This window comes from Mytilus edulis, chromosome 4 (genome assembly GCF_963676685.1).
Source record: "Mytilus edulis chromosome 4, xbMytEdul2.2, whole genome shotgun sequence".
NCBI lineage: Eukaryota > Metazoa > Mollusca > Bivalvia > Mytilida > Mytilidae > Mytilus > Mytilus edulis.
This window is the reverse complement of record NC_092347.1, coordinates 25,192,881-25,220,485: the sequence shown is the minus strand read 5'-3', so window position 1 is coordinate 25,220,485 and position 27,605 is coordinate 25,192,881. Positions and strand designations below refer to the sequence as shown.

The following is a 27,605-nucleotide window of genomic DNA, read 5'->3' as shown; positions in this document are numbered from 1 at the left end:
TTAAAATTGCTGGAAAATATTACATCTTCATGTAAGGCTCCCCTTCATTGAAAAACCTCAATTTTTAGGCGCAGGCTCATATAAATTTGACTTTTGAATAATTATGCCAAGTCTGATAAATCAAATGAGTACTCTATTGCTTTTAGTACATGATAAGTTATATATTAAGGCATTTAAAAAGTATTTTTTTGCAATATTTTAATTTTTAAAGCCCCAAATGTTGATAGTTGAAATTTTTCAATTTTAACGTCAAAATTTTACACACAAAGATGAGTATAGATCTATAATATACACCCTATTGTCATGAAACTTTGTAAGCAGTGTTATAATTCATTAAGCTTGGGTCACACCAAGTTTTTTTAAGATGTGTCAACTCTTTCTACCCTATTAGGTCTGAGACCACCATTGTCGTCCCTTGATTTTCGTTGTTCACAAATATAGTCCCTAGTGTTGACAGTGGGTTACTTGCCGTTAATTTTTATACCCCTTCCAAATTTATTTCTCCATGTTTAATGCTTCAAATTGCAAGTAGGGGGGTGAAATTACACTGTAAAAAATTTGGGTCCAGAATTTTAAAGGAAAGTAGTGATTTGGTCCAGCTGAAAAAGGTTTTAAATTAGCACTTCGGAAGCTGTCAAAAGATTTCAAGACGCCCTAAACATAAAATTATCCATATTTTGAGTTAGAGGCGATGAAGTTTTCTATAATTTTGATATAATATGTCCCAAAAGTAGTACAACACACTGTAAAAGTTGAGAAAGCGCAGGTGGGATTTTTTTTATTTTCATTTATGTTCTAAAAGAAATGCACTACGAAATAATTGTGGTCTCGGACCAGCTGACTAAAAAGTAGTCCAATGAAGAGTGAAAAAATGGAGAGATTTGGATTAACAGCAATACATTTCTCTTAAATTCTTTCAGTTTTATCTATGAAGATGTAAAAAATATGTTACGGTAATATATATATATATATTGAATTAGCAATGATTAATTGATATTTCTGTTGTAGTTGATGCTTTATTAGTGTTTAGAAAAAATTATGTTATATTGGAATTTTAACAATAATTTGTTGATTTTTTTTCTTCAGTATGTGCTGTAAGAGTGCTAGGAGAAAGTGATATTATGCAGGAATTTTTAGCATCTCCAGAAGTTGACTCTGTAAGTATTTTTGGTACATTGTACTACATGTATTGGACAATATTAAAATTTATGAAAAAAGGTTTTGTACATTACATAGTACCTTTCAGCCTTGGAAAGGTTCATCATAGTAGTAATTTTAAATAATTTAAAAAAAAAAGACAATTAAAGGCATTTTTTAGCAAAGATATAAGATTTGAAGGTAATATTCTGCACATGATTGGGAAAGCATATTTAATTTTCAGCCATACTAAATAATTTTTTGTTTTTTGAATTTTCAAAATATGGTTTTAGGTTGAAATATCACTAATTATTATTACAAAAATGCAGGAAACTTACTCTGGTCTAAGATTAAGATATATTTACTACATTTTATGTCTATGTCTATATCTATATTTAGATAAAAATTGCTTTTCTGGCATTTGAGAAAAAAAAAATAATAAAGGCACCAAAGGGGAAATCAAAATTTATTAGTCAAAGAATATGAGAATATGAGAGAAAATTAATGAAAAGTGCCCTAAGAATGTTTGATACATGTACAAATTATTAACATTGCTAATGCTGGTGTCACACCTTGGTGCATACACCGGCGTGCACCAAACATACAGAGAAAATTGACAAAGTCAGTATACGTTAGTTGAACGCCAGAGGAACGCTTAGCAATCGTTAAACACCCGTTCATAAGTTTGAAGTACGTCGAAATACAAAGATATAAGCTTGGTGAACGCTACAACTCAATGCATAAAAATTTTCGTCCAGCTACACGCACAATATACATACGCTTCAAGCATGATTAACACGCTACAGATAAGTTTGAGATACGTTTTGGACAAGTTATATACCCTTCGAGATCGTTCGACTTTAACTTAAACGTATGCAGGTGTTTTTGTAACAAACACCCCATAATAGAACGTCCAAGATATGACCGAGACGCGTCTCAAATACGTTCAAGAATTTTTTTTCCTTTGTAGCGTGCATTCCATCTACGTTAGACAAACGCCAGGCATACACAACCTTATGTTTCTTGAACCCCCGATAAATGCTTAGGTACTCTTCTTGTACGCCCAATACACTCTTGAAGCTCGTTTTGCACACGTTACAGATATGATTGACAGGTGGAATGCATCCAAAATTACTAGCGTATTGGCAGCGTACATGATTTTTTAACACGCCCGGCGTATGTCCGGGCTATACACTGATGTGTGACGCCGGTATTTATGTTTGTATAAGAAAACCAGCAATGCCTTAGACATTACAGCGAAATGTTAAAGAGAAGATTTATTACTGTCCTTTCACAATGTAGGAGATAAATATTAATATTTCCTGGAAATCCTTGAACATTGATGTATAACATATTGTTTTTAGAATCTTTCTGTAGACCAAGAAGAAGTATGTATATATACAACCCTGACTCCTTTATAGTATAAACTGCTTCATTCCTACAAATAAAATCTGCAGTTTTCTCCTTGTCAAAGTTGTCTCTACAAATTATAAACATAGTATTTTTAGATAATTGAGCACTTAATTAGCTAAATGCAAAAAAAAAAAGAAAAAAATGTGCAATAACTTTAAAAATAGTTTTCATTTTACATGGTACCATCATGATAAATTCTCATTTTTGTCTCGCCTTGATGGAGTCAAAAAGGGAGACATATGTATGCTGTTTCCGCTGGCAGTGGCAGCAACATAGTTTTAGTTTTTGATAAGGTCTAGGTTATTTTGAACCTTTGATATGCAGTTGTATTAGAATTAGCACATCTCATTACCATGGAGATTATTTGGCCTGGGACCCTTAGTCCTGATCAATTGAATTTGAAACTTTGCTTAGTTTACATGTATTAGTTTGTGATTAGGTCTAGTTTATGCAGAACCACTAATGATGGGTCAATGATATTTGGTGTTGAAGTTGTATAAGCATTGGCATATCTCATTTACATGGAAATTATTTGGTCCCAACCCCTCTGTCATCATGGTCTTTTGACTTTGAAACTTTTGCTTAGTTTACATGCATTAGTTTGTGATTAGGTCAGTTTATGGGGAACCTTTAGTGGTAGGTCAGTGATACTTGGTATGCAGTTGAATAAGCATTGGCATATCTCATTTCCATGGAGATTATTTGATCCTACCCCTCAGTCAAACTTTTGCTTAGTTTACATGTAGTTTACAATTAGTGTGTGATTAGGTCAGTTTAAGATGAACATTTCCATTATATTATATAACCCCACACCCTCATTATAGTTCATTGACTTTGAAATTTTTACATAGTTTACAGTTAATGTTTGTGTTTAGGTTTGTTTAAAGGGAACGACTTATGATAAGTTAATGATATTTGGTATACAGTTGTATTAGTATTGGCACACCTCATTTCCATGGAGATTGTTTAGCCCATTACCTTCAGTCATGGTTCATTGACTTTCGAATATTGGCATAACTTCCATAATAAAGTATTGCTAATTTGAATTCATTATTTGCATTTTCAAATAAACAAATAGGCTAGACATATCTCTGTGTTAACATTTTATGTATTTTATGTGTAACTTAGTTAACACATTGTACAATCAGTCGTTACATGGTAGCTGCATGAACTTGTCACATTTTTTTGTTTTATGTGTTACTTAGTTAACACACTGTAGAATCAGTCACATATTTTATAGATTTGGCACTTGTACTACTTTAGGATTTTCTTATAATCAAGTTATAAGTCCTGGAGATTTAGATACCTGGTATTTATTTTCCAAGCATGCTCATAAAAAAAAGAGTAAAACCAGACAAGTGATAAGCTACACACATTATTTCTGAATGCTATTATTGGCATGTTTAGGACAATCACCCTCTCAAATCCTCCACTGTCTACATGCCTTCACATTATATCTAGGTACAAAATATCACCAACCTTATGTTATTTTCAAAAACCTAACCAATACCTAATAACATTACCGTATAAGCCTGCTATGCAAATTAAACCAACCTTCTTGTGACCTTTTATAGGCTTGGATTATGTTCTGAATGAAGTTGTTATATTTATTATGCCCCAGCCGCTGCTGAGGGGGCATTATGTTTTACCCATGTCCATCTGTATGTATGTCTGTCCTTCCGTATGCTCAAAGTTGTTTATCATTCTCTAACTTGAAATTGCCTGAACCAAGTGCTATGAAACTTATACACAATGCTTCTTATCACAAAAAAATACAGATCAAGTCTGATTTTTGTGGGTTTCATTTAAGTTGTTTTAGAGTTATGCCCCTTTACAAAGGATTTTTTTCGTTTCCGTTTTCTTATTTAAGTTCACCTTTATCAAATGTTATGAAACACAATTATTATTATCACTTAACTCAGATCAAGTACAAATTTGAATGGTGTCACTATTATGGTTTTTCAGTTATGTCCCTTTAAAATTTTATTTGATAGACAAGGGTGTACATCATCTGTGTTCCATGGATGCATTCCATATTTATTTTTAGCTCACCTGGCCCAAAGGGCCAAGTGAGCTTTTCTCATCACTTGGCGTCCGTCGTCTGTCGTCGTCCGGCGTCGTTAACTTTTACAAAAATCTTCTCCTCTGAAAGTACTGGGCCAAATTTAACCAAACTTGGCCATAATCATCATTGGGGTATCTAGTTTAAAAAATGTGTCCGGTGACCCGGCCAACCAACCAAGATGGCCGCCATGGCTAAAAATAGAACATAGGGGTAAAATGCAGTTTTTGGCTTATAACTCAAAAACCAAAGCATTTAGAGCAAATCTGACATGGGGTAATATTGTTTATCAGGTCAAGATCTATCTGCCCTGAAATTTTCAGATGAATCGGACATTCCGTTGTTGGGTTGCTGCCCCTGAAATTGTAATTTTAAGGAAATTTTGCTGTTTTTGGTTATTATCTTGAATATTATTATAGATAGAGATACACTTTAAACAGCAATAATGTTCAGCAAAGTAAGATGTACAAATAAGTCAACATGACCAAAATGGTCAGTTGACCACTTTAGGAGTTATTGCCCTTTATAGTCAATTTTTAACCATTTTTCGTAAATCTTAGTAACCTTTTAGAAAAATCTTCTCCTCTGAAACTACTGGGCCAAATTTAACCAAACTTAGCCATAATCATCATTGGGGTATCTAGTTTAAAAAATGTGTCCGGTAACTTGACCAACAAACCAAGATGGCCGCCATGGCTAAAAATAGAACACGGGGTAAAATGCAGTTTTTGGCTTATAACTCAAAAACCAAAGCATTAAGAGCAAATCTGACAGGAAGTAAAATTGTTGATCAGGTCACGATCTATCTGCCCTGGAATTTTCAGATGAATCTGATAATTGGTTGTTAGGTTGCTGCCCCTGAATTGGTAATTTTGAAGAAATTTTGCTGTTTTTTAGCTCACCTGGCCCGAAGGGCCAAGTGAGCTTTTCCCATCACTTTGCGTCCAGCGTCTGGCGTCGTCCGTCGTCGTCCGGCGTCGTCCTGCGTCCGTCGTCGTTAACTTTTACAAAAATCTTCTCCTCTGAAACTACTAGGCCAAATTTAATCAAACTTGGCCACAATCATCATTGGGGTGTCTAGTTTAAAAAATGTGTCCAGTGACCCGGCCAACCAACCAAGATGGCCGCCATGGCTAAAAATAGAACATAGGGGTAAAATGCAGTTTTTGGCTTATAACTCAAAAATTAAAGCATTTAGAGCAAATCTGACATGGGGTAAATTGTTTATCAGGTCAAGATCTATCTGCCCTGAAATTTTCAGATGAATGGGACAACCCGTTGATGGGTTGCTGCCCCTGAATTGGTAATTTTATGGAAATTTTGCTGTTTTTGGTTATTATCTTGAATATTATTATAGATAGAGATAAACTGTAAACAGCAATAATGTACAGCAAATAAGACCTAAAAATAAGTCAACATGACCAAAATGGTCAGTTGACCCCCTAAGGAGTTATTGCCCTTTATAGTCAATTTTTAACCATTTTTCGTAAATCTTAGTAATCTTTTACAAAAATCTTCTCCTCTGAAACTACTGGGCTAAATTAATCCAAACTTGGCCACAATCATCTTTGGGGTATGTAGTTTAAAAAATGTGTCCGGTGACCCGGCCAACCAACCAAGATGGCCGCCATGGCTAAAAATAGAACATAGGGGTAAAATGCAGTTTTTGGCTTATAACTCAAAAACCAAAGCATTTAGAGCAAATCTGACATGGGGTAATATTGTTTATCAGGTCAAGATCTATCTGCCCTGAAATTTTCAGATGAATCGGACATTCCGTTGTTGGGTTGCTGCCCCTGAAATTGTAATTTTAAGGAAATTTTGCTGTTTTTGGTTATTATCTTGAATATTATTATAGATAGAGATACACTTTAAACAGCAATAATGTTCAGCAAAGTAAGATGTACAAATAAGTCAACATGACCAAAATGGTCAGTTGACCACTTTAGGAGTTATTGCCCTTTATAGTCAATTTTTAACCATTTTTCGTAAATCTTAGTAACCTTTTAGAAAAATCTTCTCCTCTGAAACTACTGGGCCAAATTTAACCAAACTTAGCCATAATCATCATTGGGGTATCTAGTTTAAAAAAATGTGTCCAGTAACTTGACCAACAAACCAAGATGGCCGCCATGGCTAAAAATAGAACATGGGGTAAAATGCAGTTTTTGGCTTATAACTCAAAAACCAAAGCATTAAGAGCAAATCTGACAGGAAGTAAAATTGTTGATCAGGTCACGATCTATCTGCCCTGGAATTTTCAGATGAATCTGATAATTGGTTGTTAGGTTGCTGCCCCTGAATTGGTAATTTTGAAGAAATTTTGCTGTTTTTTAGCTCACCTGGCCCGAAGGGCCAAGTGAGCTTTTCCCATCACTTTGCGTCCGGCGTCTGGCGTCGTCCGTCGTCGTCCGTCGTCGTCCTGCGTCCGTCGTCGTTAACTTTTACAAAAATCTTCTCCTCTGAAACTACTAGGCCAAATTTAATCAAACTTGGCCACAATCATCATTGGGGTGTCTAGTTTAAAAAATGTGTCCGGTGACCCGGCCAACCAACCAAGATGGCCACCATGGCTAAAAATAGAACATAGGGGTAAAATGCAGTTTTTGGCTTATAACTCAAAAATTAAAGCATTTAGAGCAAATCTGACATGGGGTAAATTGTTTATCAGGTCAAGATCTATCTGCCCTGAAATTTTCAGATGAATGGGACAACCCGTTGATGGGTTGCTGCCCCTGAATTGGTAATTTTATGGAAATTTTGCTGTTTTTGGTTATTATCTTGAATATTATTATAGATAGAGATAAACTGTAAACAGCAATAATGTACAGCAAATAAGACCTAAAAATAAGTCAACATGACCAAAATGGTCAGTTGACCCCCTAAGGAGTTATTGCCCTTTATAGTCAATTTTTAACCATTTTTCGTAAATCTTAGTAATCTTTTACAAAAATCTTCTCCTCTGAAACTACTGGGCTAAATTAATCCAAACTTGGCCACAATCATCTTTGGGGTATGTAGTTTAAAAAATGTGTCCGGTGACCCGGCCATCCAACCAAGATGGCCGCCACAGCTAAATATAGAACATAGGGGTAAAATGCAGTTTTTGGCTTATAACTCAAAAATTAAAGCATTTAGAGCAAATCTGATGGAGTGAAATTGTTTATCATGTCAAGATCTATCTGCCCTGAAATTTTCAGATCCGACAACCGGTTGTTGGGTTGCTGCCCCTAAATTGGTAATTTTAAGGAAATTTTGACGTTTTTTGTTATTATCTTGAATATTATTATAGATAGAGATAAACTGTAAACAGCAATAATGTACAGCAAAGTAAGACCTAAAAATAAGTCAACATGACCAAAATGGTCAGTTGACCCCCTAAGGAGTTATTGTCCTTTATAGTCAATTTTTTACAATTTTCATAAAATTTGTAAATTTTTACTAACATTTTCCACTGAAACTACTGGGCCAAGATCATTATAGATAGAGATAATTGAAATCAGCAAGAATGTTCAGTAAAGTAAGATGTACAAACACATCACCATCACCAAAACACAATTTTGTCATGAATCCATCTGCTTCCTTTGTTTAATATTCACATATACCAAGGTGAGCGACACAGGCTCTTTAGAGCCTCTAGTTTGTTATTATCTTGAATATTATTATAGATTGAGATAAACTGTAAACAGCAATAATGTACAGCAAAGTAAGAACTAAAAATAAGTCAGTATGACCAAAATAATCAATTGACCCCCTAAGGAGTTATTGCCCTTCATAGTCAATTTTTAACAATTTTCTTAAAATTTGAAGATTTTCAATAACATTTTCCACAGAAAGTACTGTTATAGATAGAGATAATTGTAAGCAGCAAGAATGTTTAGTAAAGTAAGATCTACAAACACATCACCATCACCAAAACACAATTTTGTCATGAATCCATTTGTGTCCATTGTTTAATATTCACATAGACCAAGGTGAGCGACACAGGCTCTTTAGAGCCTCTAGTTTAATATTTTATAACTACTGTTGATTCTTTGAAACTTCAGCTCCTGTATATGGGACACTCTATACTCTCTGTTGCCTATTTGGTATAGTGCTTTAGAGAATTTTATGATTTAGCCTTTATAAATTCAGTATTCATCTATTTATATTGCTTTGTGGATCTGTTATATGCAGAATACGAATTAATGTTCTTTTTAACCATATATATCTTTTTGAATTTAATTTTGAACTACATATATATAATTCTAAACTATATATTTACAATTCTTAAAAGGAAACTTGTAACTATGACAATGACCTTGTCAGATAAAACTGACAGTCTGCACCAAAATCTTTTCCAACTACTAAATAGAAGACCCATATTCCTACACTTTTCTTATGTTACTAGACATAGTTTTGGAAATACTTACTAGCCTGAATGAAAGTTACTAGATTGGTGCATCAGACTACAGGTAGTTGCTATTGGTGCAGATTAAACATATGCAACCATATCATGCTGCTCACCGCAGCATTCCTATTATTTTAACAGGAAATTTTTAGACATGTTTTTTACAAATGAATGATTGTAGATCAGAAAATCTTTACAATTTTACAGGATAGTTCAAATTCTGGTGTAGAATTAAAAGTACTGTTGCCAGACAGAAAAGTGTCGACAGTGACGATACGACGGAATGATACAGCTGATCAAGTATATGAGGTAATTTTAACAAAACAGTTTGAAACCTTTCATGCATTTTTATGCCCCCCTTTGACAGTAGATGTGTAATATATACTAGTATGTTTTCCAGTTCATGTGTCCGTCAATCCCTTTTCTGATTTAAGTTATTTTTTAAGGTTGATTAAATTTTTTGTTTAAGGTAGATTGTTTTCACATCAACTTGAAACTAAGTACACATGTTCCTTATGAAGTGAACTGTTTAATATGTATGCCAAATTAGGATTTTGACCTAGATTTCATGGTTCACAGAACATGGACTTTCCTTCATTGGACCGAAGTTAATTGTGTTTCATTTGACTTGTTTCCATTTGATTTTTTTTTAGTGTGTCATTCACTTGACTGGTCTCCATTTGATTGTCCTTTGTTTTGTCAGTGGTTTGACATATAAAAACGAAGATGTGGTATGATTGCCAATGAGACAACTCACCACAAGAGACCAATTGACACAGAAATTAACAGCTATAAATCACCATACGGCCTTTAACGATAAACAAGACCAACATAGTCAGCTATGAAAGGTCCCTAAATCACAAATGCAAAACAATTCAAATGAGAAAATTAACAGTCTAAAAAATATACAAAAAACAAAAAACAAAAATATTTGAAACACATCAACAAACTACAACCACTCAGTGAATTGTAGGCTCCTGACTTTGAGACAGGCACATACATACAGAATGTGGTGGGTTAAAAATGTAAGCGGGTTACCCCCTCCCCTCCCCTAACCTAAGCTCAAAGACAAATGCATCAAACGAATGGATAACAACTGTCATATCCCTTACTTGGTACAGGCATTTTCTTATGTAGAAAAATACTATCCTTGTAATAATTAAGCAGATATTTAGTAAATAAATGTAAAATAAATAGTAATACAGATGGCAATTTGTGCCTGGAACACGAAGCATTAAAAAGTGCCTTATTAAACTACCTTTATCAGGAAGAGTTTATTTGTAGTTATGTTGTTATATTGTTTTCCAGGAAGAGTACTCAAGTACTTTATTTTTTATATTTTTTTATATAGAAATAAACTTATTTGACTTTATCATGTATATATAGATAAAATCAAGACAGGATGGATCAAAATGATTATTCTTTTTGTTTATTTTTAGATAAACTGATCTATTTTTATGAGAATCATTCTTTTTCTTTAAGTAGCACAATGTTGTGTTTAACAAATTGTTCATGTGTTAGGGAAAAGTTTTTTTTAAACCCTAAACATATAGTTGAAAATTTTACTGAAATATAACTTAAGTGATTGTCAATATAAATTGCTACCCTTAAATCTACTACTATGGTATGTTTTTACACATTGTAAATTGTGTGTGTCCTCTGAAAACTCTAATAATTTGCCCCTTCTATATCATCTGAGTTCACCATTAATTTCTGTTGGAGTTCTTATTGCTAAATAAAGTCTCCTGTGTTTTCTTTTACTGTCTATTGATTGTCTGCTTATCTTTTTTCCTTTGGCCATGGTGTTTTAGTTTTAGATTTCCCACTTTTTATCTCCTCTCTTTTTCCAGTAAACTGTTTTAAGATAATATAAAAAAAAAAAAATGAAATTTGATTTCTATACATGAATGGTATCTTCAGGCATTTTAGTAAAATGTTTTATTTGTAACATAGGAAAGAACTTGTTTATCATGCAGTGTTTAATCCTAATAAGTTAGCCATGAATATTAAAATAAGGAGACAGTTACTCATTAAAAACCAGAGGACAAAGATGTAAACAATTACAGGTCACCATAAGTCCACAAGAACTAATACCCTAGAAAACAAATCTTTTATATATATATATATGATAGCTCTGTTAAACTACAATGAAAATATCTAGAATCTAACTACACAACCAAACTACAAAAATGTATATCTCTGTGGTGAATTGGCCGTGTCAGAATCTAAAGAACCATTGGTAATTTCATAGTTTGTACCCCAAAATGAAAATGAAGTCACATTGAATTTACATTGCTTATGACATCTGTAACCAATTATAACTTTTTGGTGTACACTTTTGAAAATTAAATATTGGCCATGATGCATTAGATTCTAAAGCAGTGAATTATTTTCTATATTTGTATTTTCAGGCTGTGGTTGTGAAGTTGAATATGTCAGATAAGGCTGCTTGTTGTTTTTATTTATTTGAAACTGTAGAATATAATTTTGGTAAGTTTACATGATAATGAAATTTTTTCTTGGAATAAATGTTACATTTTCTTCAATATGTAAGGTGCAACATTTTTAGTATGATCATTTATGTAGATAAACTTAAAGGGGCACTAGCTGTCAAATTCATGGTCACTGATTTGACTCAAATTCTCATATTTGATTTATAACAATGTAAAACATTTATCCAAACTATCAAAAGTCTAAAATAAACAGTTTACAGAGCATAGGGTAGATAATATATAGGTTTGTTTCGTGTGTATTTTAGTCCAGACGCCATCTAATTAACTATCGATTTGGCCTCAGATGACCATATAAACGATGTAAACATAAATAAAGATATGAATAGATTAAACCAACATGTGCAATTGGATTTTTATAGGTCTGTTTGATTTTATTTTATAGATTAAAAATAGATGTTACTCATTGCTTTTAACCGTATAAGAATGATTTTATGTGCATCGAATTAGTAATCAAATGATTTACCGTAGTTTCACTTTCATTGTTGACATTCTTTTTCTTTAAATAACCAGTACACATACAATGCATGCATTGTCAATCTCTAGCTAGGGGTTAAAATGAAGTTCACATGAATACGTATTTAAAGAGGTCGACTCATTCACTTGCAAGTAAATAACTAATTATCAATGTTTCTTAACGTAATTTGACAAAATTGACCCTTTTTGGCTGCAAAAAGCGAATTGTTATTTCACTATTTCACTTTCATTATTGATTGAACAAACAAAAAAAAAATCATTTTTTATATATCTCGTAGCTAGTGCCCCTTTAAGGCTGCATTGAAACAGAAATAATTCATACTGTCTCACTTCATTACACAAACATAGAGATTATTATTGTGGCATTTGTATGAAAGGTGATTTGAAAATACATCTATGAGACAGCAATCCAACAACAATAAAAAAAAAAAAAACACATCTAGAGTAGAGGTCAACATACAGTGTTCAACATGGGGTCCATACACTATATCAGGACATAAATAGACCCATATCTTTAAGTTATAACAAATGAATGTCATCCTACATCCTAGAACTTGAAGCTTTTTCATCAGGACTGGCTTGTCTGTAAAAATGATATTTAGACGTCTTATTTTTGTCTGATGTAATTGAGAGGTTTCTAAATATTGTCTTGTTAAAGTTTAATTAACAAATAAACATCTTCTTTTCTTCATATGATGAATATATCCTAATAGTTTACAAATCAGCATTCTGGACTTGCTTGAATTTTGTATGATTTAGAAACCCTGATACTAACAAATTTTGTCTGCAGTTTAGACATTAGAAATCAATGGTTAGTGCAAATTTGAGACTGATTGAACAAGGCAATTGAGTGATCAGTTATAATCCTGTGAAGCTTCAGAAAAACATTATGTAATTTATATTAAAGTGTTATATAATGTTTGTAGGTCTTCAATGTTATTTTTAGAAGTGGTGAAATAAATTGCTTCTAATAGCATCAGAGATTTGAAAATGACAAGAACTAATCAGTTAAAACATATGCTGGATTTCAGTTGTAATTGAATCAGATATAGCTGCAAAGACTAAAAACAATTTATAACACATTTGTCTAGGAGTTATGAGTGATGGGAGATGATTATCAAAGACACACCAAACAAACAACAAAAAAATGAACAATAATTCATACAAAGATTAAAAATTGCGGATTTACATGTAAATTTCTTTTATTTGAAAAAAGATTATTGTTAAAAAAATTCTGATAATACGAAAATCATGTAATATGATATATTTGTCTGTCTTTGCTACAGATAGGAATGTGGTCATTTTAAGATTTTATTTTGGATTCAAAATAAATGTAAACTAAAGGTAAATTCTAACATGCAATAAAGAAATAAAATGCAAGAAATTTATCATATCTTCTGCCTTTATTTTGCTAATAGATTGTAGCATTCTGACTGCAAAGTTAGAATGATCACAACATATTGCAAAGGTTAGTTGAGCATAATATTTGATAGTTTCAGAATGAGAGGTACATTGTAGATTTGGAGCATAGTATAATACACATTAGGACTATCAAATTTTTAAATATAACATGAATTTTCTTTTACAGACAGAAAATTGCAACCAACAGAATTTCCTCATAATATTTATATCCAGAACTATAGCACTGCCACAGCAACATGTATAACGTTACGAAAATGGGTTTTCACATTAACACAAGAGTCCTTTCTTAATTCTGATGATCTGGCAATCAACTTTTTATATTGGGAGGTAAGGAACGCAGTGTGGATGTTTACATTATTTCTTTATTTTATGATATTTCAATCAACTATTTATACACTAAAGCAGTGCATATTTAGTGAAAAGATCAATTGTTTTTGTTTATTTCAGCCGAAATCAGTGAAATATTCAGTATTTCATGTAATCTATATCATTTTTAACATTTAAGCTGATGTCTTGTGAATTTTATTTTAGAATATTTTGCTTGCTTGGACCATAATTTTTTTTATGCCCTCGCAGTTGTACATGTGGAGGGGACATTAAGTTTTAACTGTGTCCATCTGTATTTCTGTACATCCATCCATATGTCCCAAAATTGGTTTCCTTTCTCTAACTTTAGTTTGCCTCAACTAAATGTTATGAAACTTATACACAATGTTTATTACCACAAAACTGAGGTCAAGGTTGAATTTTGATGACGTCACTTTCACCATTCTAGAGATATGCTCCTTTACAAATTGAAAAAGTTGCTGAATTTTTCATTTCTGTTCTCTTAACTTTAGTTTGTCTATACTTAATCGTATGAAACTTATACACAATGCTCATTACCACAAAACACAGATCAAGTTTGAATTTTGGTGGCATCATTTTTACTGCTCTAGGTTTATGCCCATTTACAAATGGAAAAATTGCTGATTTTTTTGTTTCTGTTCTATAACTTTAGTTTGCCTCAACTAATGGTTATAAACCTTATACACAATGCTTAATACCTCAAAACTCAGATCAAGTACAAATGTGTTCATTTATACATGTATATGATATGCAAGCAGGGGCATCTTCTGTGTCCCATGGACACATTCCCCATTTATGTTATTGTGCTTCAATATCATTTGGTATGTAAGTGAACATCAAATCATGTGCATTTTGGGTAGCACAGGAAGATATGCCAACTTTTTACTTGTTAACCTTGTTTGACCTGTAACTTTGATGAAAATTTTGTTTTTATAGGCACTGGACAAAGTAAATACTGGTCAGATCAAAGCAGATGATAAATTATATGAGCTCAAATCATTACAAGAATCTAATAAAAAAGTAGAGGTATGTAATCATTATTGATATTAAATAGATAAGTAAACAGATTTAAAGTTACACTTATATTCTAAGCAAAAGTGCTTTCTGTAAGTCATTTAACAAAATAAAATTAAAAGTTGTTTTGATATTTTTAATATTAAATAATATAAATGAAAGTTGTATGAAAGTTCATTTGCTAAATACCAGTATTGTTATTAATGATATGAAAATATGCTGAATAGGCATTTTTTAGGAACTACAAAACAGAAAAAACTGCAGTTAGTGCTGGAAGGAAAAAAATATATCAATGATACTTTTAAAAAAACAAATTCTCTTTTGCTTACACATAGATTATTATTTTGGTTATTGACTATAAATGATAGCATCTAAAGCAAGACTTGACCAGATTTTGACCAATTAGACATTTTTAGTCGTTAACTTTTACAAAAATCTTCTCCTCTGATACTACTGGGCCAAATTAAACCAAAAATGGCCACAATCATCATTGGGGTATCTAGTTTTAAAAATGTGTCGGGTGACCCAGCCAACCAACCAGATGGCAAACCAGGGGTAAAATGCAGTTTTTGGCTTATAACTCAAAAACCAAAGCATTTAGAGCAAATCTGACATGGGGTAAAATTGTTTATCAGGTGAAGATCTATCTGCCCTGAAATTTTCAGATGAAGTGGATAACCCATTGTTGGGATGCTGCCCCTGAATTGGTAATTTAAAGGAAATTTTACTGTTTTTGGTTATTATCTTGAATATTATTATAGATAGAGATAAACTGTAAACACCAATAATGTTCAGCAAAGTAAGATTTACAAATAAGTCAACATGACCAAAATGGTCAGTTGACCCCTTTAGGAGTTATTGCCCTTTATAGTCAATTTTTAACCATTTTTCCTAAATCTTAGTTATCTTTTACAAAAATCTTCTCCTCTGAAACTACTGGGCCAAATTAATTCAAACTTGGCCACAATCATTTTTGGGGTATCTAGTTAAAAAAAATGTGTCCGGTGACCCAGCCATCTAACCAAGATGGCTGCCATGGCTAAAAATAGAACAAAGGGGTAAAATGCAGTTTTTGGCTTATAACTTACAAACCAAAGCATTAAGAGCAAATGTGACGGGATAAAATTGTTTATCAGGTCAAGATCTACCTGCCTTGAAATTTTCAGATGAATCGCTCTACCTGTTGTTGGGTTGCTGACCCTGAATTGGTAATTTTAAGTAAATTTTGCTGTTTTTGGTTATTATTATGAATATTATTATAGATAGAGATGAACTGTAAACAGCAATAATGTTCAACAAAGTAAGATCTACGAATAAGTCAACATGACCGAAATGGTCAGTTGACCCCTTTAGGAGTTATTGCCCTTTATAGTCAATTTTTAACGTAAATCTTAGTAATCTTTTACAAAAATCTTTTCCTCTGAAACTACTGGGCCAAATTAAACCAAACTTGGCCACAACCATCTTTGGGGTATCTAGTTTAAAAAATGTGTCCGGTGACCCGGTCATCCAACCAAGATGGTCGCCAGGGATAAAAATAGAACATAGGGGTAAAATGCAGTTTTTGGCTTATAACTCAAAAACCAAAGCTTTTAGAGCAAATCTGACTGGGGCATAATTGTTTATCAGGTCAAGATCTATCTGCCCTTAAATTTTCAGATGAATCGAACAACCGGTTGTTGGGTTGCTCCCACTAAATTGGTAATTTTAAGGAAATTTTGCTGTTTTTGGTTTTTATCTTGAATACTATTATAGATAGAGATAACCTGTAAACAGAAATAATGTTCAGCAAAGTAAGATTTACAAATAAGTCAACAGACTGAAATGGTCAATTGACCCCCTAAGGAGTTATTGTCCTTTATAGTCAATTTTTAACAATTTTCATAAAATTTGTAAATTTTTACTAACATTTTCCACTGAAACTACTGGGCCAAGTTCACTATAGATAGAGATAATTGTAAGCAGCAAGAATGTTCAGCAAAGTAAGATGTACAAACACGTCACCATCACCAAAACACAATTTTGTCATGAATCTATCTGCTTCTTTTGTTTAATATTCACATATACCAAGGTGAGCGACACAGGCTCTTTAGAGCCTCTAGTTTGTTACTGTCTACAAATAAAACAGCAATACCAAACAGTGTTTTGCATTTGTGCCGATCTGCATTTCATTTGCTCTGATTATTTCTTTCATTTGCGCCGATATTTTTACAGGTAAATTACAGGTGAATAGATATAAGAAGATGAGGTATGAGTGCTAATGAGACAACTGACTATCCAAGTCATGTTATTTTTCATTTATCATTATAGACCTCTTCCCTTATCCAGTTGTACAAATGTTATGAATTGTCAATCATAACATGCAAATAACTGATGTCCCCTTCTCACCACGGGGAGGTGGAAGTAGGCCTACTAGATGCATCTCCAGACTTTTTCCTTTACCGTACCCGTAGTTCTTTAGCCTCTGTCTTTTGATCATCTGCCACATGGTTATGCTTGTTCTGTGGTTTGACAGTAGTCAGACCATCAGCCGAAATTTTTGAAAATCAGCGCAAATGTCATACGCCCATACAAAATACTCTTCTTGTGATAATTACATACTTATTGGTTTTTCTAAAAAAAAAATGGTCTCTAATGCATCAAATATATACGGCATACTCTTCATCAAAATCCAATGTTATGTTCTCTGCTAAGATCAAATTCAGATTAAGTATTAATGATAGATAATTGATATTTGATTTAAAGTTGCTGTAACATACATCTCAAATGTTGAATATGAAGCCCTGTCCCTCAGATTTGCAGTTCAATGATGTGTAAACAATTGCTTTTAATGTTGTGTTCACAAAGAGTGTTTATAAAACTAAGGCCATTGAAGTATTATTTGCTGTTACAAAAGCAATCATATACTTCATTCTCAATCAGAATATGAGTATTTTCTCCTTCAGTCCTGCTTATTTTGGATTTGTTACACTGGTATGTTTTAAATCCGTTTATTTAGGATAAAGTTCCTATGGTAAATAGGATATTTGATGACCATTTACATTAAACTCAAATGAAATTCAAACTAAAAAAAGATTGATGCATATGTTTTTTATAACTAAGTGGCGAATTTATATAATAAAAAAGAAAAGAAAAAAAAAAATTAAAAATAATAATCAACAATTCATGTATAGTAAAATATTGTTAATTTTTTTTTTCTGTCTTATTTTTCAGTATTTAAAAATTGCACGGCATTTAGACGGTTATGGTGAAGTGATGTTTCCCCACTGTGCATGTGACTCCAGGAAGGATGGTCATGTGATTGCTATAGTAGGAACCAGTTGTTTCAAATTACAAGCCTGTAAAGCTGATGGTACATTAGAGGTGAGAAATGAAAGTTTATATTTATGAGGGTAGTAATGGGGGTACCTTCATGAATAACGGTAAAAATTCTTGACAAATGACATTAAAGTTAATTTTTGTTGCCTGACAATAAAATGTACACTTTCTTTTAGACAATAAAAAATTACTGATTTTGAGGCATCACATTTTCCCAAAAATGACGCTAACAATAATAATTTGAGACATCTGACATGTCTGACAAATCACAATAAGGATATTTTGATGAATCACTGTAAAATTTCAAACAATTTGATGCTAACGGTAGCCAAAATTCACTGTTTGACATCTGACGGTAAAGGGCATTACTACCTTCATGTAGAATACTGATCAGACTTCAAATAATTGTTTTAGAATCACATTTAAGATTTTTAAAAAGGATTATATCTTTAATTAGAGGTGAAATACATTCATACATTCCTCTTGTTTATAAATATTAATATGACACCAACAACTAAAGCTTTTTTTATGAAATTAACAATTTTACAAACGAGATGTAGACTTATAGGTTACCAGGAAAAAGATAAACATAATTCTTAAAAACATAGTACTATATATTTCAACAAAAATAAAAAAATCTGTAGTATAAAAGTTAGCTACAAAAACAAGGAGAAACTAAATATCTTGAGCAAATTCCAGACAATTGGAGATGGGTTGAAAAGTCAAATAATGAAACAATTGTTGACTTTTGATAAAAAGTTGATACAACCTAAAGATCTGATATTTGCCTTATCTATTGGCCTGGTTGAATATAACTCAACAGTCACAATGTATTGAGTTGTATGACATTTATGTTTCAGTTACAATGTATTGAATTATATGATAAAATATATGATATTTATGTTTCAGTTACAATGTATTAAATTATATGATAATACATATGATATTTATGTTTCAGTTACAATGTATTAAATTATATGATAATATATATGATATTATATGATAATGTATATGATATTTATGTTCCAGTTACAATGCATTAAATTATATGATAATGTATATGATATTTATGTTCGTGTTACAATGCATTAAATTATATGATAATGTATATGATATTTATGTTTCAGTTACAATGTATTAAATTATATGATAATATATATGATATTTATGTTCCAGTTACAATGTATTAAATTATATGATAATGTATATGATATTTATGTTTCAGTCACAATGCATTGAGTTTCAGTGGAACGATATAAAAGGTTATGATGTTGAAGAAGAAGGAATGACGTTTAGTTTTGAGTATGAAAGACCAGGGAAGAAATCACGAGTTGTTCAGATATTAACTCCTTATGTAAGATAATAGTCATTTATTTAAAATCTTACTAGAAGATGCCCACGAAATTGCAGTAGAATTGGGCAAGTGTTAAAAAAAAGAGTTTTTAAATTTCACTGGCAGTACGTTGACTGAGCATGCGCAAAAGTGTTTAAGACCTGGATCGATAATGGTCTCGGATTTTTTCTCAATAATTGACATTTTCAAAAAGATTGATTCAAAGACAAATTTAAGAAGAACATAACACTACATTTATACGTCATTTCACAAATATTTTCAACTTTATCCTTTCAGAGGAGATGCAGCTAAATGCAATAGATCTCTTCCTTTAGAAGCTTAGAAATTCAATTAAAAAAATAATTAACTTAATTTCAAATCAATGTTTAAAAATGAAATGATTTTTTTATTGATACAACTTGTAAATATTTTCTTTTCAAGTTTCAAAGGTTATAACATAAAGAAAAAATTTACAACCAATCGATCTGAAAGTTTATCACATACAACATTAAATTTTGAATTTTAAAAAATCTTGTGTTTTGATTTATATTTTTAACATGACTATTGCATGCATTGACAGGATTTTTTATTTGTTTTTTGCAGTATATATATATGAAAGATTGTTTTGATCGCATACATGAAGAAAAAGAAATGGAAGAATGATAATTACTAGGTAATAAAACTGTTGGTCTTCTGCTTACAGCTACCTGTACTGTGTGTATTCAGGTGTGAAAGCTTCTTTATTGATCGGAAATGAAAATGAAATTGAAATATTAATGTTTTGCAATGCAGTTTATTTCCTTAGTGATAAAAGCATAAAAGTGGATTCAGCTACAAATGGGAAGTTAAATCTGATATATTGTGTAAAGAAAGTGCTATCCTTTATGCATATTAAGAACCAACCCAACAACTCTTTGGGGGATCCATTGATGGCATGTTGCAAGGTCAAATTTCTATCCCTATCCAATATACCCTCATTTTCCAGTGGCAGTCTAAATTTTCCCAACCTTCATCTGGAACAGCTTCTATTACAGGACCTACCTATCATATTTATAAGTTACCTTGGTCATCTCAACGAGAATGATTTTCTTGCTTGAGCAGCTATGGCAAAAGTAACAAAAGCAATAGATGCTGAGATGACCAATGATAATCTGTTTATCGCTATTTTACGGCTTTGTTAATTTCATTGACAATGGCAAGTGTGCCCTTTGTTTCTATCTATAATTTTTCATATCACTCTACTGTGCTGAGAAAGGAAATTATCAGTCAGTAAAATCAAAAGAAAATTTCATAAAATAGTTATAGTTACTGTAGATTTGTTCTCATCCTGAACAAGCATGAACTATTTGTTACTGGACATTGAGCAATCAACAATCATCAATCAACTGTAATATTGATATTTGTATTGTTTAAACACTTGTAAAGAAATGTTTGGGTTTGTATAAATTACTTTACTTTACCTTTGTAGGTGAGAAAAACAGATTTAGAGATCAGGATGGGTTCTTTAAAAAAATCTTGTCTTTAATTTCAATATTTGAACTAAAATTAAAATTCAACCAACAACTCCAAATTAAGCTTCGACTGATTTGTGAAAAATGAAAGCCAAATATATGATTAACTCTTATTAAAAACAGTTTTAATGATTGTTAAATTTGTTATATTACTTTTGCAGATGAGTAAATGTTTCATCAGTGTATATCTAGTTAACGTGTTATCATGGTTATGGCACATTTAGTCAAGGGCACACAGCTATTACATGTGAAGGACCAATATCTAGCAGCTTAACAAGTCATCTGATGTCTCATTGGATAGAAAACTAGACTAAGATGTCATGTGTCATTTCATTGGTTACACAATATTCTTTTGTGAGTCATCACATAAGACATCAAGGTTCTTCCAGAGATATATCAAGCTACCATGAAAACCAAACCTGGCATAGTGTTAGATGTTAGGAGAGAAATTTGTTCATGTTTAAGTCACTTTATCTACAGCCAAACAAATGTTTCATTATGTATGCTTGTTTTGGTCAACTTTTCTGTAAAAAAAATTCTGCTACATACTCACAACTTCAATCGACTTATCATTATTAATAGTAAGTCTTGGTTACAGAAACTAACCAGGCTATCTAAACAAAGGTCAAACAGGGGACCAGATGAACAATAAATTATTCACCTGTGTCATAGTATTTATAGATTTATTAGTTGTTCGAGTATATGACATATGTTAAAATAACTTCTCCTGCTTTAAAAGGAACAACATCATCTGGAAATATATTCAAATCATATTATGCCAAAGAACCATAGTGTCTTTCTGGTCTAACATGTGTTTGTTGGTTTCTGTCTCTTTGACATTTACCCCACATGTCCCTTTAATCGTTTTCCATATATTTGAAGTACTGTTTACCTTTTCATTAATTCAGATTACAATGTTATTTACATCAGTGGTATTGCATGATTTTTATAAAAACACATCTACGCTTAAATGTTGAAATTTTAATTATAAACAGGAAACAAGACAAGGTATTGTGATCACTTAAGTAATTACATGTTAGGGGGTTTGAACTTTGAGCAGTCCTGATGAAGGAAGGCAAAACCAAAAAAGTACTGCACATGAAATCTATAAGATGTTGTTTTCATTTAATTTAATTATCTTCATGATTTAGGTAGTCCAACAACAACTCATTTATTGTATGAAAATTGTGAGGACGAGGGCATAGGGGAATAAAAAACAAATTGGGTATAAAGCAAGTATTTTTTTTATAACAATTTTTTGCTGTTTCAGAATCTAATGCATTCTGGGTAATATTTTCAAAAAAGTGCACCAAAACGATGCGACGTTATTTTCATTTTGGTATACAAACAATGAGATTACCCATAGTCCTTTAGATTCTAAAAAGGTCAATTGTGATTCAAGATTAGGAAAGTTAAAATGTAAGTTGAGGAATGTAGTGATTGTTGTGTTGTTTTGTTAAGTTTCCTTATATGTGATTTGTTATTTATGCATAGAAACAAGTCAGGTTCTAAGGATTTATTATTATTGTAAATTATTTATTTATTAATCATGGCTTGTAGAGTGAAATATGGCTTATAAGATTGTTGAATCTTCTCCAAAGATTTTAAGTAAGGACTTGAACTTAACCCAGATAACTGTACAGTACAGCTATTTCTACTTGCAATTGTCACAAAATTGAATATTTATTATTTGAGGTCCAGTTGAGGTGTTGGGAAAGTTGAAAAATACTCATATATTAGGGGGAAAATGATGCTATTGCTATATGCAATCCTTTCCTTCTAATTGGAAACTCAACCATTTTCATAACTACATATTTTCTGAAACATTTATCAATTAATGTAAAAAATATCATTGTTTCTCTTCATTTCTTGTTTATTATATAACTTTTGAGATTTTTATGTATGTGGGATTGCAAGAGAAACATGTAATATGATATATCCATTTACTGAAGCAGATTTGTATATCTTGAGCTTATCTTGTATAGTAAAATGTAATAACTGTTTTTCATTTGTCCATCCTTATGTCTATCCTTATGTTCATTCATCTGTTCCACCTTTCTATGTTACAAGATTTCATTCAAACTTTTCAAAAATTTAATTTCCAATATATGGAACTCTATTTATTGATCCAAATGAATTTAGGTTTCACCATATTAATTCTTATTTACAAAAGGGAGTAAGAATCTTGTTTCTTATTTGATAAACACTTATCCACAACACAGGACATTTTAAAGTTACACATATTATATGGATACTTGTCTATGTCTAACATATGTTGATGTCTAAATGTCTATTTTTTGTGTTGAGTTGTTAACTCGTAAGTGTAAACCCCACATCTTTTTTATTTGCACTTGTTAAATTTTATTGAAGTTTTGGAAGAAGGTTTTGATATTTACTGCCATTTTTTACATTCTGTTTAATGCAAAATATGTTTGTTCATCTTTCCAAATGTGTGAGTGAGACTATACTTATTTTTTCTAGTTGAATTCATGAATTATTTATTGTGTCTTTTAAAATTAATGTAATGAGTTTTTTTTTTGCTTCAGAAATTATATTAAACAAAACTTTAATCATTAAGCTTCATGTAAATTATTTTTTGCAGAATGTGAAATACAATTAGTTTTGTATAATTTATTGTTTCACAAATAGAGATAAGTGCTTTGATATTACAAGAATGATATGTTATTGTTTACATCTATTGTATGTGACAATGATGTGCCAAAAACAATGGGCGCTTGTTCACAGCAATAAAAGTTTTAAGATGAAATTAACTCAGAAAATTGGATAACATGGTTGATATTCATATTACAGATTTCTTATTACTAAAATCTTGTTGTCTTTATTGTTAAATTATAGGTTTCATAACGAGTGAGAATGGGATATCACTTGATATCAACTAAAGTTATTTAATTTCAATATTATAATAAACAAGCCTTTAATATTTTTTAAGTGTGACTTCTTCGTATCATGTTTCATGCAGTGATACGAGAAATATCTATTCATACAAGAAATAGATAACATGCCACATTCATAAGAGAAGTAGCATTTATCTTTCAACGTTTTGAATAGTTTCTATGTTAATGTGAAAACATACAAATACAGTTGTACCCGGTAAGTCAAAATTAATGATTTACATTAAAGATTGAAAAATTGTAAAATATTCCCTGTAATTTGTTTAATTAATGCAGAGGATTTTATTTCCAATCTAGTTTTCCAAGCTCATATAAACAGATGTTATCTTATTGAAATAATGTGCAATTGAACATAAGCCAAATGAGCAATATATATTATTGATATTTCTTAATAAGATGGATAAAGAGTCAGTTGAATTGTTTTGTAATTTGTTATGATTGTTAACATTGCTGCAGTATGATACATTAGTTATTTTGGTGTGCACACTATGATTAATTACACAGAAAATAAAAGTGCTATGAATTTCTTCTTTGTTAGTTTGTATGTAGTAGATGTACCATATGTTGTACAATAAAAGTGCAATAAATTTGGCATGCCATATTAATTTGTAAAACATAACATTACTTCAATTAGCTTCTATGTATTTTTGTGTATTCTTGTATAATTTTTATGTGACTGTACTTAATCCAGGCCTTGCGGTCATAAAACTTTTGAGCACGATTTTTTTACTCAGACTCAAGAATCAACCAATCAAAATGCTGGATTTTAAGTTTCGAGCATGATTTTTGTGCTCCGAGCACTGAGAAAAGTTTAATGCCTTCAAGGCCAGATGGAATATTAAAGTATTAAGAATGTTAAGGCATTAATCTGAATTCCAATTAAGTTCAGAACTTGCTCAAACTATCCCCCTTTTTCAGAATTTTACATTTATATTAGTCTACAAGTCCTCAGCTGAATTTGGTAAATGAATGTCAAATATTTTCGTATGATTTTCATTTCACATACATGGATAATGTTAGGCTACTCAAAATACACTTATTAATTATAGTTTATACATGAGTCTCTGGGAGGACCAATGGTATCAGACCCTAAAAACATTCAAATACATATCAATAACTACATTAAATGTATGTTTCATTTTAACACTTTATTTTTATTGGCTAACATCAATCTTGTGTCATTGTGTTTTCATGATCCTAGCAAAAAAAATGTAATTTTAAGTATTGAATGCTTAGCTTCTTTCAGTAATTTTATAGAGTTGTAAAAGTTTTGTATGTGAACACATTTTTTCCACGCTTCATACAACATGTTTACAACCCAATATATTAACAAAAAGAAGCATTGAATTCTTAAATTAAACTTAGCTTAAATGTAGGAAGCTTACTACTTTAGATATAACAAGAACACTTGGCCAGAATGAGATTCGTGATATTCATTATTTATTTCTCTTTAAATGTTTAATTGTTGCAAGCTGCATTGACTTGTAGGCTTTTATATCCTTAAGTATATAAATTTAAATTTCAACAAAATGTCTTGTTTTCATGACATTAGCTTACTATATTCTATAGTAATCAGTTCATGTAAGTTAAGTTTTGTTGCAATTTTTTAATTAAAAAAGCCATTAAGTCTAAGGTTATTTAAGAAAAGTAAAATAAGTATTTCTGGCCCTAATGAATTGCAGTAAGGTTTAATATTTCATAAATTATAATCATTTTCCATAATTCATCATAAAGTGAAATTGCCAGCTTTTTATCATAGCTGAAAAGCTCAAATATTAGTACATTTTTTTGGGGGGGAAAACAACCAGTTATATTCTGATTTATAGGGAATATCCCCTATGAGAGGTTTTGACCTGAATTTTGAAATTCATTATTATATGAAATGAGATAAAATTCATATAAAGCACATATATACTCATTCAAACAATGTAGTAGTAGAATAAAAACACTTATGGCCATATAACTAAAAACACCCCCATTTGAAACTTTTTTTTAAAGAAATATCCCTAGTATGATTAAATACATATATTCTAGACCAATAATCACAAGCACTGGTGCTGTTTATATAACATACATATTGTAACTTTTACTATGAACTTTTAGCACATTTTTTCCCATAAATATTATATCAAATTAGGGTCAGATTCATTTTAATTTTGTAGTCATATAATTGTATTTTTATGTTGAGTTTCTTGCCACTTAAAGACATCAAGTATGAAGATACTAAGTATTACATTTGAAGGAACATTATGTGGCTTTTTCTTGCTCCATAATTTCACCATATCAAATAAAAATTTCATTTGTTATCAATTTTTTTTTTACTTTAGAGGAAAGCTTTTTAGAAAGTGAATATAAGTCGTGTTGCTGACATAATTAGACTTGACAAATGCTGTCATGCAAGATCTTTATTTTCATAGGTTATTAGCAAAAAAGGCCACTGTCCGGACAATCTAGCTAAGTTAAAGTGAGCTCATCTACAATAATTTTTTGTCAGTCAATAGATAAAAATAAAATTCCAGTTACTTGTGAATTTGTACTGTTGAACAATGATTTTAATTCTTTGTTATTTCGTAAGTATGTGCTAGTCAAGACTTTATGAGATTTTGTCATTTAACTGAATTCACATCAATATGTGGCTGTCTTTACTCATTAGAAAGGTATATGTTAAACTCCAACTGCAATGTACATATATTCAACATTCTTTATTCAAATCAGATTCAGTTTGAAGTTCATTAAATTTAGGGCTTATTTGACACAAAATTGTACCTTCATTTTCTTGTTTAGTTAGATGTCATTCAACATCATAGCATATAGACACACGATTTCAACCATTATTCTGTTTATTTGTATACTTCTTATCACTGCAGAGTATTGATCATATCCAACATATTTTTAGTGCAAAATATTGACAACTTTAAGAGTAAAAGACAATGTATAGTTCTTAAAGTTTATTTCTGAACACTACTAATCTTCATTGATACTGTTAGTAAGTTAGCATGTTGTAAATCAAACCTTGGATAAAATATGTCCCAGTGGCGGATCTAGGTTGGAGGGTTCTGGGGGTTAGAACTCCCCCTTTTTTTTTGACGATCAATGCATTTGAATGGGGACATATAGTTGGAACCCCTTTTTCTTCTAGGTCCCTATTCCTTTTAAAAAAGGCTGGATCCAGTGTTGAACATCATATGTGGGATTTCTTGAATAAGCAATAGGGTGAAAGTTTGTATGGTACATGTAATATGTTGATGTTCACTATATATTTACAAACTACAGACATTTTTTATATGTAGTATTAGACAACATGATGCAAAATCAAAATGTCATTTTAGATGATCTAGACACACTATGATAAAAACACATATTTTAAAGTACTAGGTACTTGGAAATGTGATAGGAACAATCTTTAGGTAAATATGTATAGGATGTGAAAATTAGGTTTAATAACTAAGACTTCTCATCTAATTTCTTGCTACAAAAGACATAATCTGTGCAAGATATGTAATACTATATGAGATATTTGATATTTTTAAAACAGAAATCAATTTCATTTACTATATATTGGCTTAATTTTGAAACTGAATTTTAGAAGTTAGATATTTTAAATGAAATGGATACACAATGATCATTTTGTCAAAATATATAAATAGTGTTGTTGATAAAACTGATTCATTCAAGCTGTTGAATGTCATTCTTTTCCAAATGAAATTATTTTGTGAACTCTTATAAATACCTGCATTGTTAACATTGTAACATACAGA

General features: G+C 31.1%; 1 protein-coding gene across 2 annotated transcripts in view; it reads left to right on the top strand.

Annotated features, from left to right (window-relative positions):
• The window catches only part of LOC139521775 (sorting nexin-27-like), a 58,814-nt gene extending 35,207 nt beyond the window's left edge, over window positions 1-23,607 (top strand). The window contains exons 5-14 of one of the 2 annotated variants that reach the window (XM_071315380.1): window positions 1,087-1,157; window positions 2,502-2,525; window positions 9,210-9,311; window positions 11,414-11,492; window positions 13,578-13,738; window positions 14,696-14,785; window positions 17,987-18,136; window positions 19,317-19,445; window positions 20,028-20,097; window positions 21,097-22,635. In XM_071315380.1, the coding sequence (XP_071171481.1) occupies window positions 1,087-1,157; window positions 2,502-2,525; window positions 9,210-9,311; window positions 11,414-11,492; window positions 13,578-13,738; window positions 14,696-14,785; window positions 17,987-18,136; window positions 19,317-19,445; window positions 20,028-20,087 (866 nt within the window). In that variant the 3' untranslated portion in view covers window positions 20,088-20,097; window positions 21,097-22,635. Of the gene's footprint in view, window positions 1-1,086; window positions 1,158-2,501; window positions 2,526-9,209; window positions 9,312-11,413; window positions 11,493-13,577; window positions 13,739-14,695; window positions 14,786-17,986; window positions 18,137-19,316; window positions 19,446-20,027; window positions 20,098-21,096 lie in introns of both variants that reach the window. The other variant, XM_071315381.1, reaches the window with a different exon arrangement.
• The last annotated feature ends 3,998 nt before the right edge of the window (window positions 23,608-27,605 follow it).